This window comes from Rhamphochromis longiceps, linkage group LG15, assembly GCF_057381845.1.
Source record: "Rhamphochromis longiceps isolate RC_006_pf linkage group LG15, R_longiceps_female_GT1.1, whole genome shotgun sequence".
Taxonomy (NCBI): Eukaryota; Metazoa; Chordata; class Actinopteri; order Cichliformes; family Cichlidae; genus Rhamphochromis; species Rhamphochromis longiceps.
In genome coordinates, this window is record NC_140571.1 from 33,671,396 (window position 1) to 33,689,602 (window position 18,207).

The 18,207-nt window shown below is 42.2% G+C and overlaps 1 protein-coding gene across 1 annotated transcript in view; it reads left to right on the top strand.

Annotated features, from left to right (window-relative positions):
- nt5dc1 (5'-nucleotidase domain containing 1) overlaps positions 1-18,207 on the top strand; it is an 89,010-nt gene that overhangs the window by 62,889 nt on the left and 7,914 nt on the right. The window contains exons 9-10 of the mRNA XM_085381688.1: positions 2,727-2,848; positions 15,629-15,802. Of these exons, the coding sequence (XP_085237814.1) occupies positions 2,727-2,848; positions 15,629-15,802 (296 nt within the window). The remainder of the gene's footprint in view (positions 1-2,726; positions 2,849-15,628; positions 15,803-18,207) is intronic.

The following is an 18,207-nucleotide window of genomic DNA, read 5'->3' on the forward strand; positions in this document are numbered from 1 at the left end:
ACAGTACCTTCCAAGTACCCTAGATACAAAACAAGGCAGGTTCTAGGAATAATATAACCTAATATATCACAGAGAGCCGAGTGAATTTTAACCCAGAAAGTGTGAATTTTTCTGCATTTCCAGAAAATGTGCTTATGGTCTGGTTCATCCCATCCACACAGCCTCCAACATTGTTTTTGTGTATTGGTTTGTTTATTTTTAATCTTAGGTGTAATAAAATAGCGAATTTGATTTTTCCAGATGAATTCTCTCCACCTCAATGAGTGAGTTGTATTCTTATGTTCTTTCCATGTTTCATACCACACCCTCTCAGTGATTTCTTCACTCAGCTCTCTTTCCCATTTTACTTTAACATATACAGTTGATTCCTGTCTTGAGTCCATCAAACATTTGTATAGGGTAGACACTGATTTTGGAATAACACTTTTATATGCCAGTATAATTATTTTTATAATAGGATGGATTTTGTCTTCCTTTATTTTTATGTTTTTATTAACGTAATCTCTCACCTGTAAGTATCTGAAAAAATCCTTGTTTTTTAAGTTGTATTCCCGTTTTAATTCTTCAAAACTTTTAATTTCTCCTTTTTTGATTACCGTAATTGTCGGGCTATAAGCCGCTACTTTTTGCACCAGCTTTGAACCCTGCGGCTTTTAGTCAGGTGCGGCTTTTCTATGGATTGTCCATGATTGTTGTCATATCGTAAGAGGATTTGTTTTGTTTGTTCTGCTGTTGTACGGCACTACGTTGCCTGGCGGAAGGATCGGGGTTCAAGAGTGGTATGTTGGTCACGTGTCCGTCCGCCAGGCAACGTAGTGCCGTACGAAGTAGCGCGAAAAACAAACTTCAAAGTAGCGCTACGCGTTCAGCGGGAGGCGTGGATGATGAGCGGCGATAAACTTGCGAAAAGCAAGTTATGCCCAACTCCACCGGCGGATTCTGACAGCGTGGAAAAGTGCGAAAACATCCACGATCACCAACGGATTTCTAAGGGCTGGACTGCTGCATGATGGAGAGGAGGACACCGCCACGGCCCTTCTGAGGGTGTTCGACTCTGACAACGAGGATTTCTTTGGTTTTGAAAGTGACAACGAAGGAGAGAAGCGGAGAGTGGATGACGAAGCCATCCTGAGCCTGTTCGTATCCGACACTGGAGAAGAGGACTTTGGTGGTTTTAGTGGGCAGGAAGAAGAGAAAGATGGTGAATGACTGACTTTTCTTCTTGTTAAAGCTGTGTCACTGCACCTGAGCCTAAAAGGTAGGCTGAATCTATTGTTCTGGTGTGCTGTAGGTTACTGTTATGTACTACATGTGCAAATATGTACCTATAACTTGTTTTTCAAAATATTAATAAAAGGGGTGTGTCTCCAAACAGCCATCTCTTTCCTGACAATTCCCTTTGTGCATATTCTCTTACATATGATGAGTCAACATTGAAACACCTGCGGCCTTTAGTCAGGTGCGGCTAATGTATGTACAAAACAGGATTTTCCCCTGATTTTAGCTTGTGCGGCTAATATTCAGGTGCGCTTTGTAGTCCGGGAAATACGGTAATAAACAAATTGCTGTGATTCCCTTTTCATTCCAATTTTTAAAACCAAGATCCAATTTTCCTGGTCCAAATTCTTCATCGAAGGCTATCCATTTTAGCAAACCAAGCTCTTTACCAATTCTGAACTCCTTTACTGTATCATACAATACATTTAATGTAAAGGATATTATTGGGTTCCTATCTTGGTCTTTAGTTACGTATTCAGGGATCTTTTTTATACCCATGTTTGTTTGAATTGGGACATTGAGTGTGGAGAGCTCCACATCCTTCCAGCGAGCCCCATAATCATCACTACACCAATATGTTATCTGGCGTATCTGTGCAGCACGAAAATATTCTTTTAAATTAGGAAGCGACATTCCTCCTTTCTCCTTAGTAAGCTGTAAAGTAGTGTATCGTACCCTTGGCCGCTTGCCTTCCCAGACAAATCTAGATATATACTTATCCCATTCTGAGAATTGGGTTTCAGGTAAGCTTATCGGAAGAGAGAGGAATAAATATAGCAATCATGGTAAGATATTCATCTTTATCACATTTATCCTGTCACTAAATCCTAACGGATATGTATTCCATCTTTCCATATCCTGCCTTATACATTTGAAGAGATGCAAATCTAGCCCGATTAATAGCACTGTAATTTAATCCTCTGAGGTCGACATCCTCATCAGTCGCAACCCAAATTCAAATTCTTAGCCTGGGCTATCAGAATATGTCATTTTTCGTGGTTGCATGATTTTCATTAAAATGCTCTTCCAAATTTTGGCAATTGAGGAAATAAGAAAATAATTATTCCAACTTTTTTCAAAAAAGTCCATTTTGGACTTTGAAATAGAGGGTGAGGGTCGTGTTGGGGTTAGATTTACAACCTATGATCAACTCAGAGGGTTAAAAGGTTGAATGATTCTGAAGACCTAGTAAAGAATCATAAAGTAATTTAAAAGACAAATTAGAGCTGAGGATAAGATGCTATTTGTACTTCCCTGTTCTGTTTTTTCACAAACACTGAGATTTACTCTTTGTTTCCCTGCACAAATGACGCTGTACCTCTGCCACTGAGTTGTGTGGTTTTGTCCTGGATTACTGGAGGTTTTGCTGGTGTGTCTGCTCCTGCAGCAGCTGGCTTGTTGGTCAAACTGCTGCGACTGTTTTATATTACCCATTTTTGCTTGTGCAGTGAACGATGTGGAGGAGAGCGAAGGTCTGCCATCGCTGGACAAACCCGGCTGGTACTCCCAGGGCAACTGGCCACACCTCCACGAGTTGCTCAAGAAAATGACGGGGAAACCAGAGCCCAAGGTACACAAACCACCTCATACACTACAGCAGGCAGCCAGAGCTCTGGCTCACTTTGAGGTTAGCTCCAACTTCAGCTTTTGGCAGGCACTGAAAGAGATGAAGGCTTCATGATAAATACGCTCAGGGAGATTCACACTAGAGTGATGAAGAGGAGGAACATGGCCCCTGGCATGACTGTTGACAAGGCAGGGGTGTGACAGCATGCTGAGAATTCACTGATAGAGCCAGTATAAGCCATTCTTAGAGACACTTCTTTCCCTCAAGAAAACAACAGTTAACCAACATTCAGTCCCACACGACAGTGGTTTGTTTAATTGACAAGACTAAGGGAAACCTTATTTTTTGTCATGTACATACAGATATATTTATGACTTCTCAAATTAAACATGGAAAAAATTAGCTAAACTAACTAAATACTGTGGTCAACTCCAGCCAAGTACCTCTGGCTTCAGACTTTTCTAAATGCTTGGCTTCAGACTTTTTCTTCCAAGGAGCCACGTTTTTTTTTACATTTTTAAAGTGGTCTAGAGCAGCGGTGTCCAACTCCAGGCCTCAAGAGCCGTTGTCCTGCAGGTTTTAGATGTGTCCTTGATCCAACACAGCTGATTTAAATGGCTAAATTACCTCCTCAACTTGTCTTGTAGTTCTTCAGAGGTAATGAACTAATCATTTGATTCAGGTGTGGTGACCCAGGGTGATATCTAAGGCTACGTTCACACTGCAGGCGAAAGCGCATCAAATCCGATTTTTTTGACCCTATGCGACCCATATCCGATCATGGTATGACAGTGTGAACGGCACAAATCCAATATTTTCAAATCCGATCTGGGTCACTTTCGTATGTTGTACTGAATCTGATACATACCCGATGTTTCAGAAAGCGACTGCTGTGTGAACGGTCAAGTCGCATTAAATCTGTCTTTTACATCACTGACACAAGACAGACGCCAATTATCAAGCGCCCGATAAGACATCGCGAACGCTTCCTGGCCATCCGGTGAAACTGTTGGGAAGACAACGTTGGAGAAATGTTAACATTTTATTTATACTGCATAATCTGCAGATTCTGACAGAAATCTGCAACTATCCTTTGAAGCACCGCTCCTCTCTAAAACAGCAATAAGGATCATTATTAGGTTATCTACATTATTATGTAAATAACAAAATAACTTAAAGCAAAAATTGGGAAACGTGAAGTCCGAAGTCTTTATATTAAGGGCCATCAGTCAAACAATATTGTTTGCTCTGGGTCTAAACAGAGCGCGTTGTGTGTGACATCTTCTTTTGCGCATGCGGCCGCTTTGAGCGTTCACACTTGAGAGCGTTTGCTGTCGCATTTTATTTGTAGTGTGAATGAGCAGACAAAAAAATCGGATTTGATCAAAAAATCGGAATTGAGCATTAAGACCTGCAGTGTGAACGTAGCCGAAAACCTGCAGGACACCGGCCCTTGAGCCCTGGAGTTGAACACCCCTGGTCTAGAGTATTAGTTCTCCAGGCTTTTTGAAGGTCTTTTAAAGTCTTTGGACTTTGGCTGGTTTTTCACGCATTTTCATTCCAGTTCTTGTGCTTCATCATTTTAAGAGGAATTCTCTTTTTTTTTATTGTTTTAAAAGCCATTTTATACTCACTTATGAATCATTCGAGCATATAAAAAGTACTGTTGCGAAACATATAATTTGTTCCCATTTATTTAGTCGACTGTATGTAAAGTGCCAACAATAGAACTGTTTGACAGGTGTAAAACAATATTTTTGCACTACCGTATTTTTCGGACCATAAGGCTCATCGGATTATAAGGCACACTGTCAATGAACGGGTCTGTTTTCATACATAAGGTGCACCGGATTATAAGATGCACTAAGCAAAACAAAACAGTCAGATATGTCAAACTTCACTCAACTCATTCTTCTTGTTCCTCCACTTCCGTACCATTGATTCATTAATGTTGAATTCTCTCGCAGCTGCTCTATTCCCATGTTGTTGCAGTATATTAATGACTAACCTCATATTGTGGATGGATTATCTCAGTTGTTCTCCTGACTGAAGTTTGGTCTGTTTACAGCATCCTGCCTTGTGATTGCATTTGTCCCACACCATTGGGAACCCTCACGTTAACTTTTATCGAGTGGATAAAAGTTAGCGTTCATGCTCCAGCTTCACTGTGTTTATGTTATGCTAACATAGCTGTGTAGCGATCATGTAGCACATCATTATATTCCAGCTAGTCTAACTTCAGTAACCCTACAAAAGTCACTGCTGTTTAGTTTTCTGTCTTCAGTTATGTTGGAAGTGATAGCAGAGCTGTACGTTTTAATTTTTCACAAATCTCTCAGTCAGAACATGCTATATGATGTTTAGGTGGAAACTAGCAAGCTAACTTCTTGCTAACTTCTAACTCCGTTAAATGTAATAAATTTTGTTGTCATGGATGCGTGGATGTTAAATTTAATTGTTATACCTGGTAAAGTGGCAATGCTGATCATTTTATTAAAAACGAAATAATTTAGACAGTTTTTCCACTCTCAGTGATGCCACCGTGTTCGTTTGACTTCGGGACCTTAAGTGGAGTTTGGACCCGGATTACTCCGCAAGGCTCCTGACTACGGTAGCCGTAATGCTCCAACAATCCATCAAGCGGTGCAGCTTCGTAGCTTACCAAAGTTGTACTAAAACATTTTTTGACAGACTTTTGAGCGCCGTGTACCACATAAAATCGGTTCAACATCAATAAGCACAACCAGAATTCACACATAAGGCACACTGTTGATTTTTTAGAAAGTCTACTGAATGTGGGATCACCTCGATTGAGAAAAGAAAGATAGAATAAAAAAGGAGTATCCAGAAGTTTTGGGGCATCCTTGAAGAAACTTGAAGAACTATTCCTGAAGACTCCTACAAGATATTTACAAGAAAGCTTGCCCAAGTAAGATGAGGCTGTGTTAAAGAATAAAGGTGGTCATACCAAATGCTGTAGAACTAAAACAAAACCGAATAGAAAGGATAGACAGAAAGGATCAAAAATAATTGGATAATTGACTGACAAGTAGTCCTACTTTTCAACTGTTTATTTCCCCCACATTAATTGTATTTCGGATTAAAATCTTGCTGACTACTCAAAAAGCTTTGTGTTGACTCATTTGTAGAATAAGACAAACATTTATTTGTATTGTTTGTTTTTATGGATAAAATAGTATTTGCTGCTCTCTTTGGTAGTTGACAGTCTTGAAAATGAGATTTTCAACCTTAATTAAACCTTTATGTGATCACTTAAAGGATATATTAAATAAAACCTAATAAACAATCTAAGAAGCTTTAGGGATTAGCCAAATATACAACTTTCTAGATTTCTTTCTCTATGAAAATAACTTTTTAAAATTTCAATTAAATACTTCATATACTTCATTAAATACTACGTATGTCAAAAGATTTTACACCAGATACCGTCACCTGACCCAATTAACCAAGTTTGGAATTGTCACTCGGAGTCCCCTAGCTTATGATCTGCTAGGGCCAGATAATAAGGATCTACAGACAAGATTTTAGTTGGGAGGGAACAAGATCAGAAATGACAATGGTTGGATGTAAACGTGAATATTTTGGCAGCACGGTGGCACGATGGTTAGCACTGTTGCCGCACAGCAAGAAGGTCCTGAGTTCAATTCCACCATCAGGCCGGGGTCTTTCTGTGTGGAGTTTGCATGTTACTCTCCGGGTACTCCGGCTTCCTCCCACCGTCCAAAGACATGCAGCTTGTGGGGATAGGTTGATTGGATAATCCAAATTGCCACTAGGTGTGAATGTCCGAGTGAATGTGAGTGTGAATGGTTGTCTGTCTCTATGTGTTAGCCCTGCGACAGACTGGCGACCTGTCCAGGGTGTACCCCGCCTTTCGCCCTATGACAGCTGGGATAGGCTCCAGCGCCCCCCGCAACCCTGAAAAGGATAAGCAGAAGCGAATGGATGGATGGATGAAAACTATCAAATAAAGTAGGTATTTATAAGACAATAGCTTATATTTGGTGTCTGGTAAGTAATGCAGCTGTCTTCCAGACAAATAAGCTTCCATCTGTGTGAAATTATGAAATTGTATCAGAAAAACAAGCAATAAAGTGGCATCAAAGCAACAGTTTAGTCAAAAACAGGGCACAGGACACAACTACATAAAAGGAAAAATGCCAGACAAAATAGACCAGAAAAAATGCTGACTCATCTCTGCTCTCAACAGTCTAACTACAAGCCAGCCACAAAACTCCCATTAGACGTTACAATGAAAGCTTTTTGGCTTGTGGCTTTTTGTAGAGAGAAGAGCTGTCCCATACTGGAATGCATCTAAAGGAAAAAGCTGTTAAATAATCCAGTGTGTCTGTGTATGCTCACAGGGATGTATAATTGTGTCTAAAAGGACCTAATTTGGAACAATCATGTCCCTTTAAATTTGATAGATTTTCACATAATACAATGAAATATAAATATGTATGCTCAATGATTACACTTGAATGTTCTACAAGCAATTAATAATGTATGTTATCCATCTATTTTCTTCTCCTTGTCCCGGACAAGGAGAAGAAAATAGATGGGCTCCATCTCCTTTTCCGAGACGGAGCCCACACCTCCGTCTCCGTAGCCACCTACTCTAGTTTGTCCGAGGGAACACCAAGGTATTCCCAGGCCAGCCAAGAGATGTAATCTCTCCAGCATGTCCTGGGGCTTTCTACCAGTGGGACATGCCCTGATGAATCCGAAAGAATAACATCATCTGCAAAAAGCAGAGATGCGATTCCGAGAGCACCCAAGTGGAAGCCTTCCATCACTTGGCTACGTCTGGCTATTCTGTCAATAAAATTATGAACAGAATCGGTGACAAAGGAACTCAGGGTGAACCTCATCTACCTCAGGGACCCTGGTGCCATGTGCACTTATGGACACTTTTGTGTTCGAACATGGTGTTCATTAAGGACAAACTGTGGTTTGATCAGGCAGACCATTCTTTCCAATCAAGCCCCTCCAGGTCTCGGTGTTGTTGCCCACATGAGCATTAAAGTCTCCCAGTAAGAAAACAGAATCCCCAGGTGGAGCACACTCAAGCAACCCACCCAGGAACTCCAAAAAGGCAGGTACTCTGAACTGTCGTTTGGCAGATAAGCGCAGATGACAGTTAGGATCTGTTCCCCAACCTGTTCCCTTGATCTTACGCTTATAAGGGTCTTCTAAATTGCTCTTTGTCTGGTCTCTCACGCAGGACCAATTTGCCATAGGAGACCCTATCAGAGGGCAAAAGCCAGCCGCCAGAACATCAGAACCCTGGGACACACACTGTGACATTGTGATGTTAAGACAAGAACTTTGACAGTGGCTTTGTTAGTGGCTGGGCAAATGGGGTTTAACACCACTGACAGGCAACCACAATTTATACTGATTTTTCAGAAAGCTCACAATTGATCCAAGTAAACACTTAAAAAATTTAACACGAGTATAACTGTTTTTGGACATTTATTCAGAAATGTGAAATGTGATTTTCGCTCACATAATTGTACACATTGAAATATAAATCAATGTGTGTGAAATATAAATCTTCTACTACGGTTGTTGTGGTATGGTGATGTATAAATTTTTAGCACTTTATGATTTCCTATGAAGCTTTCTTGCTTTTGGAAATAAGAGGAATAAGGAAATCTGTAGTTTAGCTGCCAACAATGCCTTAAGAACCATAAGAGCATGTAACTTTTCTTTTAAAAATAATCAGATAAACTTTTTCTATCTAAACTGACAAAATAATTTAGGGCAGGAGAAATGATCTGTAATAGATCAGGCACAGCCAGCACTGCACTGGGCAAACCCAAGTCCAGGTAGTAATACTCATCACCATCCACATCGAAAGTTCCTCTTCCCCCTCCTCCCACTCCTGTGCTCAATGCTCCCCCTGTTCCTCAGCCACGTGGAGAAAGCTCTTGTGGAATTTAGTGTCAACCTGCACTTATAGCTGCTTTAAAGACTCCTCTGGGTTGACCTGAGGCACTCTGTATTTTCAGTTCTCTCCACTTTCACCTGACAGGACTTAAGGCAGGTGGCTTGAATAGAGGCATTCAAGGAAGATTACAATTGACTTACAGGACACTGCTGAAACTACTGGGGTTGTGACTGGACTGATCGGACATGATCAGACAGGTTCTTTGGGTATGGGTAGTTCATTCTGTGTTCCCTGTGTTGTTTTGGGAAAAGCGGCACAGGTTAAAAAGGAAAAAAAACAACATGTGTACTGATTCTGCTGACAGTATTTCACAAGTTAAGAGAAATGTCTGGTTTCTGAGAGTGTAACTGACAAAATGTCTGTTGCCCCCACCCCCCTTATGCTCCAGGCTCCATGCTGCCTGTAGCACAATGGCCTCATTAAGGTCATTCTATATGTTTGCATTGCCTGATTGCCTGATAAAAGAACTACAGACCCACATGGCTGATTCTCATAACTTGACCAAGGGGAAACTTTCATGTGCAGCTTTTTGCCATGAAGGAATCCCATTGGATTCCTAGTCTTTCACCTGCAAACTTTATATTAATACTAGATTTTCTGGTTGGCTTTCAACTTACATAATGAGGCATGACCAGATAAAGTTCCATGCTTACATGTTCTGCAGAATTCATCCTGAAAAACTTTGGTATTATAAGATGGCACGTCAAGTAACTTTGAATTCAATTCTACTTGTATAGCATTTTAATTAATTTGCACCAGATAACCTGTACACTGGAGAGGAACTGCATCTCACTAATTTAGGAGGTCTTCATTTAGTCTGGAAAAAGAGTTTGTTGCTCTAATAAGTCTTATAATAATAATAATAATAATAATAATAATGGATTGGATTTATATAGCGCTTTTCAAGGCACCCAAAGCGCTTTACAATGCCACTATTCATTCACTCTCACATTCACACACTGGTGACTTCCCTAAAGCTAGGGCGTCTTACTGGTCACTGAATCTCTTTTTTTTTCTTTTTCTTTTTTTTTTCTCTTTTTTTCCCCGATCTAGATCCTATAACTTAGTCTATGTACCGTATTTTTCGTACCTTAAGGCACACATATAAGGCGCACTGTCGATGAACGGGTCTGTTTTCATACATAAGGTGGACCAGATTATAAGGCGCATTATGTGAAACAAAACAGTCAGATAAGTCAAATTTTACTCAACTCATTCTTCTTGCTTCCTCCACTTCCGTACCATTGATTGATTAGTGTTGAATTCTCTCGCAGCTGCTCTATTCCCATGTTGTTGCAGTATATGAATGACTAACCTCGTATTGTGGATGGATTATCTCAGTTGTTCTCCTGGCTGAAGTTTGGTCTGTTTACAGCATCCTGCCATGCTATTGCATTTGTCCTTAACCATCGGGAACCCTTACGTTAACTTTTCTTGAATCGAAAAAAGTTAGCATGCATCCTCCAGCTTCACTTATGTTATGCTAACATAGCTGTGTCGCTAGCGATCACATAGCACATAATTATATATACCAGCTAGTCCAACTTCAGTAACCCAAGAAACGTCACTGCTGTTTAGTTTTCTGTCTTCATTTATGTTGGAAGTGGTAGCAGAGCTGTACATCATAATTTTAAGTTTTCATGGATGCCAGGATGTTAAACTTAATTTAGACAGTTTTTAACTCTCTTTTTTTTTTTTTTTTTTTTTTTTGGCCTGTCCCGTTTGGCTCTTTTGCCATCAGAATTGTTGTCTAAAGGCAAAGAAAGATGCCCAACGGATTTACTTTACCAAACTGACCATCCCAGCCTTGCCGTAATGGTCCATTTGATTCACCTTTTATTGTTTATTTTATTTTCACTTAATGAATACGGGACAGACTTGACTGGGGGAAAGAAGGGGAGAAAGAAAGAGGGAAAGAGAAACAGCTGAGAAGAGGGACGGGGGAGAAGGGCAAAAGACAAAAACCAACAGAACGGGCAGAGAAAAAAAAATGCATATATCAATTACCTGGATCACCTGCTGAGAAAGAAAAAAGAAAGCAAGCAGAAGAGAACAAGAGTAATAGAATAAACAACATCACAATGATATATGGGAATATGACAGTAAATACTAAATGTTAAACATTATTGTGCAGCACATAAGATCAACAGAACACAGTGTGCTTTGAGGTAGGAGCCAAAAAGGGTGTAGTTTGTGGGTGTGATCACCCGTGTGTACACCTGTGAGTATGGACGCGCTTGTTTTTTGTTTTTTTAAAAGGTTCCTTCATGTAATAATCTGCTAGAGGGTGTGGGGGGGCCACAGCCCCGTCCTCCAGGGCGTGAAGCAGGTGTGGAGGAGATCAAAACTCCAGACATCCAGAGGCCCCCAGAACACAAGAGACCAAGGAAGACCAACAGAGGGGCAGCTGCGCCACTGTCCCGGAAAGAGCTGAGGAGAGTCCCAGATGAGGGCTCACTCAGCAGCCGCGGAGCAGAAGCCAGGGGGAGTTGCAGTGACGCGCCCGTGAGCTCCGCCGGCAGCCAGCTGCGCCTGAGTGACCGAGCCCCAGGCCGAGAGGCCGGGGGCACCCCACCTCCGAAGTGGCCCGAGCGAGCCCCAGGCTCCAGGCCCCGATAAGCGGCCGCCAAGGAGTGAGCCGGTGTGTACCTGGACGCCCATCCCCGGACACAAAGAACCACCAACGCACCGATGTCTGAGGGGGTCCGCCACTGGCAGGGGAAGTGGTGGTAGGGGGAGATAGGCCTCCAAACCTTGGAGGGCCTGAGATGTCCCCAGAGAGGTGGCGCCTGACACCCAACCTGACATATAGACACAGACATACAGGCACACACAGATACAAACATCCATTCCCACCCTCATGCTCTCATATGCACTTACTCCACACTCAACCAACGTGGAGACAGACATAAAGAGACGTTGTACACACGATCACACTCCCCAAGCGTACTCTACAAACCGGGTCTAGGTGCCCCCGCCCCTGGAGGGGGAACTGCACCCAGACCCAGGTGGTGTTTCCCTTTTCCCTGCGGTGGGGGGAGGCAGACCGCCCCGACTCCGCAGCAGCAGGAAGGCTCCACACTCCAGACCGCAGTCGGACGGCCAACTCCTCCTCCTAGTCCTAGCCCCCCTGCTCCAGCAGGTCGCAGAGAACGGGGGTGAGAGAAGACTCCGAACCTCCCTCCACCCGCTCATTGTAATGTTGATGCATGTGTGTTCTAAGGTGCATTTAAAACCCAGGAGGGCTTGGGGCTACCTGCCAGAGAGCAGCAGGTAAGCGCATGGTCCCTCCTGCTAGCCCTCAATGTCTACGTGTATTTAAAATTGAGAGGTGGGCAACGATGCCAGGGGTGGGGTGTACACCCTGATGGTACTTTGGACTCCGTGTATCGTGCCCACCCCCAAGATCCTATATGTATGTGTAATGAGAGTGTGAGTAATGTGAATGTCTAAGTTGTGGGATAAAATTGAGGCAGAGGCAGCCAGAAGGGGACAGAGGGGGGGGTAGCCTCCTCTGCACCCTGGTGACATACCCCTACTCCAAGGCCCTGCATGTGTGGGTGGTTGTGGTGGAGCGGGAAGAGGGAGGCAGCTGGAGATGGGGAGGGAAGGAAGGGAGGGGCAAGTGACCCCTCCCTGGGGCCAGCTCCCCCGCTGACCCCAGTAGGCACCCCCATACTCCGCGACCCGCCAGGGAAAGGGGGCCCAGGCCCATCCAGACCGGGCCCAGTGCAGCAGCGCCGCCCGGCCCCACAGAGCCCGGGACAGTCCACCCAACCCCACCACAGAGAAAACTGCACCCACCCCACCATCCACTCATCTTCCAGACTACATAAGACAATAAACACCCAGGCTGAGATCTTCCTCCACCTCTCCTGTATCTCCCCCTCCTGCAGAGGGAGCTCCTGAGGAGAGGAAAGCTCCTGCAAGATGTGACAATCTCCCCCACCAGTTGAAGAGCCCCCCAGGTGGCTCGACGCACCGGCGGCACCCTGCTCCAGGGCTGGGCCCCCATGCACCCACCCGCCCACAACCCCGGCAACACACCAACCAGGACCCAAGCCCCCGAGGCCCGGTCCGGGTCCCAGCCCAGAGACGGAGCGCCCCCAGAACCTCACGCCCATGCCGGACCCACCCAGGGGCAGCCAGGCTACCAGGTCAGTAACCCACGTCCGTCAGCACAGACCCTCCCCTAGCCCCGCTGCACGCAGCCGCGAGGAAACAGTCACCGGAGAGCCAACAGAGCCCCTAACTGGACATGACCGCTACCCCGGGTTGAGCCCCCCAAGGAAGATGCCTCCGGGGAACCCCCCGACGCCCTAAGCCTGTCCCTACCCCCACACCAATCACAACAGTGAAGGCGGGACCAAACTATGACCCCCCACCCCCACTAGGTGATGGAGCTGATCAAAGGAGCCCAGAGCAATTGATCTGATGTGGTGGCAGAGGCTGTATCAAGACTAATGTAATCTAATAGATAATTTCTATATTGGTTAGAATTAAGATTATTTTTATTTTTCCAGTTCATGAGGACTGTTTTCTTGGCTATGCATAGGGCAGTGAAAACCATATGGGCGATATTCTTTTCTGAATTGACATTATCTAAGCTGCCCAACAAACACACTAAGGGGGAAGTTGGAATGTTACATTTCAGACACTTCGATAAGTCTTCACATATCTCGCGCCAAAACTTCTGAACTGGTGGACAGAACCAAAGAGCGTGGATATAATTGTCCGGTGAATTGGTTTGGCAGTTTGAGCAGTTGTTGGTAGACGTAAAGCCCATCTTGAACATCCGATGACCTGTATAGTGCACTCTATGTAATATTTTGTATTGAATTAATTGAAGACTGGGATTTCTAATTAGATGAAAGGTTTTTAATCTGAATCTCTATTAGTGAGCTACGTACCACAGGCCTTTAGGATTTCCACGATGCTGCTCATGTTGTTTGAAATTCCTACCAACACCACCATATATTTTTCACAAATGTTCTATATGCAAAAAGTGCAATGTATTTGTGTTAGCCAATCGTAATATTGGAGAGAAATCAAGTCAAGAAACCGTTCCTAGAACACCAGCTGTGCTGCGGCACAGCAAGTTTGACAGCTGAGAATTAAGAATAAAATACAAAAACTAAAGGGTGCATTTATAACCAATGAACAGTGTGATCGTTATGCTTACAAACCAAGAGGTGTCTGCCTGGCTGATTTAACCATAGCCTGGAGTCTGATTCTCTTTATAGGTCTTCCCCTAATGCAGAGCTTAGTGTAGTTGAGGTCGGTGTAACTGTATTCATCAACAATGAGTCTATCTGTAATATATTTTCTCTGTGCTGGAATCCATGGCCTCTCTAAATATTTATCATAGTGATCCCACAACTCTGGCAGCAGTACTGCTTAGCAATGAGAGGTGCAGGATGTTTCTGGGGTTCGAGGATCAGCTGTGGCCAGTTCTGGGAAAGTTAGTGGAAATATAACTCCTGCAGTCCTTGCACCACAGGCTCTGGGCTGCAGCCCCCCAGATTAGCCGGTCTGTTTGTTTACATGTGAAAGGGAGCTCTTGAGTCACAGCACAGAGCTGTGAGGAGAGAGACAACCCCCAGCTACTGGAATGCCTTACATACTCTTTATGGCCTTCTGGTTTGATTTAGTTGTATCTAACACGCATATATTTGCAGAGATATGTGTGTGTGATCACTATTTGTTTCGGCTAGTATGGGTTTACATCATTGTATATTGGGTTTGGGTAGAAACGGTAATACGTACTAGACTCAGAATTGCTACACTAATCAGCTTAGCTATATATGACCATTAAATACACCACCATTAGGTATAAACTGAGCTAGACTGGTTTGCATGACAGGGATAAAACACTGCTTTCCAGACAGAGCGGTTCTGCCATCTGCAGATCTGTTGAAACTGTGTTTTAAAGACAAATGAGATGTACTTTCAGTTTTCATTACAAAAATTATGTTAACTAAAAGAAAGTGGTTAAAAATCTTAGCCTATCTGTGAAACGCGGTGGTGGTAATGTCATGGTTTGGACCTGTTTGGCTACATCTGGGTCTGACAGCTTGTCATCACTGATGGAGTGAATGTTTTCTAAAGGAAAAAGTCAGGGCCTCTAATCATCAAATAAATCAAAAAGGATAGTGAATTGTGCAATAAGACATGACACAATGCAAAATATTATTAAATATTAAAATATTACCAAAGAGTGTAAAATGATAAAGCCAAGTCAAAACTTTGGCCTTAATCCAACAGAAATGCTGTGGAATTAGAGGGAACCCATCAACATTTTAGAACCTTAGAGTTTTTTGAATGTGAAATGGTATAAAGTCCCTCCCAAGTCTATTATTGTTTTATTTGATTATTCAGTTGTTTTTACATATACTATTTTGAGGGCTTGTGTGAAAAGGATAAAAGAGATATAGAAAATTCCAGCAACTGTAAACTGTATGTATCTGTGTAGTATTCCTGTGAACTGACCTCTAGTCTTCTCCATTTTATACTACTTACTCTAATGCCCTTTTCCCATCTTCTGTGTGTCAGTAGGTCTGTGTCATTTCATTTTAAACTCCTGCATTCTGAGTTCCCCACTCCAGTTTGGAGGGCTTTAACCTCTTAACATCAATCACCAGTGAAACCCTTTTTTGTGTGTGTGGGAAATAGGTCAGAATTCATACATGCTACCGTCATCATTGTGAATGTTAAAAGAAGATAAAAACCAGTTTAACTGACTTTCACTAAGCCTACGCAAGAATTCTGTTTCACTGAGAGTAACCAGGCTGTTATTTTTCACCCTGCAGGTAGTTTATTTCGGTGACAGCATGAGATCAGACATGTTCCCTGCCAGCAGCTTTGGGAAGTGGGAGACGGTGATGATAGTGGAAGAAATGGAGGGGGAGGGCGTCCCAAAGAGTGAAGCGGCATTGTCCAATGAGGCGCAAGTGGAGCCTCTAGAGAAGAAGGGAAAGTTTGAGGTAAGTTATATAGCAGTCATTCCCTACCCCCAGCTCTAGCCTTCTGACACCTTGTGGACTTTGTGTTTGTATATGCAGGCTCAAATCTTCTGTCAATTGAACTTGTGTCTGACTCTTTCTGGTTTCTTTAAGTATAGTTCTTACCCCTCAGCTGTAAAAGGCTGACGGGGTATTGTCATCAGCCTACCAGGCAGGTGGGCAGGCAACGTGGAAACTCAAGATTTAAATGCAGTAACTCAGGAATAAAGCAACATAGTTGTTTCAAATTGATACCATAGGTCTATGTACTAAAAATCTTGGATGACTTTGAATCTAACAAAGCACAATACTCAAAAGGAGGCGTTATAGTTTGAAATAGGTTCCAAAGCAGCTTGCAGATGTGCAACAAGTAAATAGTTTGTGCTACATACGACTTTCCAAATGGAACTAAAGAATATGACTTCAGCTGATGGATCTGCAGAAGCAGTCTGGCACTGAGATCAGCTGCTCTAAAACTGCTGTAGGATAGAAAAATGTAAGTGACTTTATTTTAATTTTGCTTTAATAGTCCAAAAAGTTGAGAATACTGCCCAACTGTGTTTGACCTTAAAACATCCATTCATGAACTTGTGAGGCAGGCTTGCTGAGACACAGTCATGAAATAAAAGGTTTTTAAAGGCAAATTATGGATCATATCAGGTGTTTAACTTCTGTCGTGTAGAAAGGAAATTGTAAAGAAATGAATAAATACATATCAGCCCTCTTGGTCACAGTTCAATGAGGATATTAAGCAGCAGGATGTTAACATCCCCTCAGACAAAAAAATAAGGCGTCAGCACATCTTCTGGCAAGAAACACCAGGATAAGAACATTTCCTCATTTTCGTTTCAAAGGGCACTCTGCACTGTACTTTACTGCAGTAAAGGAAGGAAGAGCAAAATTAGATGCGATGGAGTAAAGCGGTCACATTTACCCGAAACACCCTGATCTAACTTACTGCTCATGTATTAAAACCAAGAACTTATTTTTTCCAACATACAGAAAAAGCCCACAGATGTACAGTGCACACTTTAAAGAAATTAGTAAAATAGACTGTATAGGGAGACTTACTATGGAGTCTTTGACCTCTGAATAATTCAGTTTTAAAATATATTTTGTCCTGTTATTACTAATAAGAAACCAAACTAGTTAGTAGGAACACTGCAGTGTTAATCATATATGAGGCATCAGGGCACAAATTCACTGTTGGGCCCTAACTAACTACAGAGTGCCTTGTTACCTCCCTTTAACTACAATCCAAATTCTGTAAGGGTTAGGATAGAGCTGGTAACATTAGCATACATTCTGATATACTATTAAGACTGACTTTCACTCAGTTATATATTACATAATGTAATATATTCATAATATTCTAATTGTTATGCTCAGTTACTACAGTAGGTACCTCTAAGCTAGCTAGCTAGTCATGTCAAGGAATCCAGCTTTTTTGGAACTTTCTTGGGATGAAACCATTCTTTGCCCTACTTATCTTTTATCTTTATCTTTCTTGTATCATTATATCCATTATAGTTTTTGGTTGACCATTTTATAGCCCTGAGTTTGGTATTCTAGCCATTAGGAGGTTTTCAGCTAAGCTAGAACAAATGCTAGTGCTGAGTAACTAGAGCAGTTAGCAATAGTTAAATGTAGAGACCATTTTGTACTAGGCTGTTAGTTAATTTATCATGTTACGTTGGCAACTTTAACATGAAGGAGACTGTAACAGAGCTCATGTAATCGTTTCCATTGAATAAATGAATTAAACAAGAACTTAAGTGTCAGAGATATTGGTAGTGCTGATAAAACAAGTGTTACTGACACAGATAGAACATCATTTGTGATAAGAAACTTCCTTTTCCTGTGGTTTGCAGTCTTTATTTTGAGCATTATCAAAGATCAAAACTAAGTAGTGTGAAGCCTGCTTGGTATTTTTCATCTTGTTTCACGGTCAACCATCATTAGTCTTTAGTGCATTTCATGTTTTCCCCATCTTCATAAATCTTTTGCGCAGTTTGCCTTTTTTTGTTTTAAAATATTATTATTATTATTTATTTTTTTTGTACTTTTATTTAACTTTTCCCCCCCAACAAATACAAGGCTGGTTCACATCCAAAATAATAACACTACACAGCACTAGAATATTACAACATTATGTCGATAATTGTTGTCCATTAGGATCCAGTTTACCGGTTACTCCCAGTGCTTCCAGTGGTTTCTTCCATTTGTCCACAAAAATCCGGGAGCTCCCATCAATATAGTGTCCCAGCCTGATCAGAGTCATAACTTCAATGATGAGCGACTTCCATAGAGAAATGGAGGGAGGCTCCAATATACCAATATATACATTAATATTATAAATAAAATATTCTTTTTAAAGTAATTGGAAC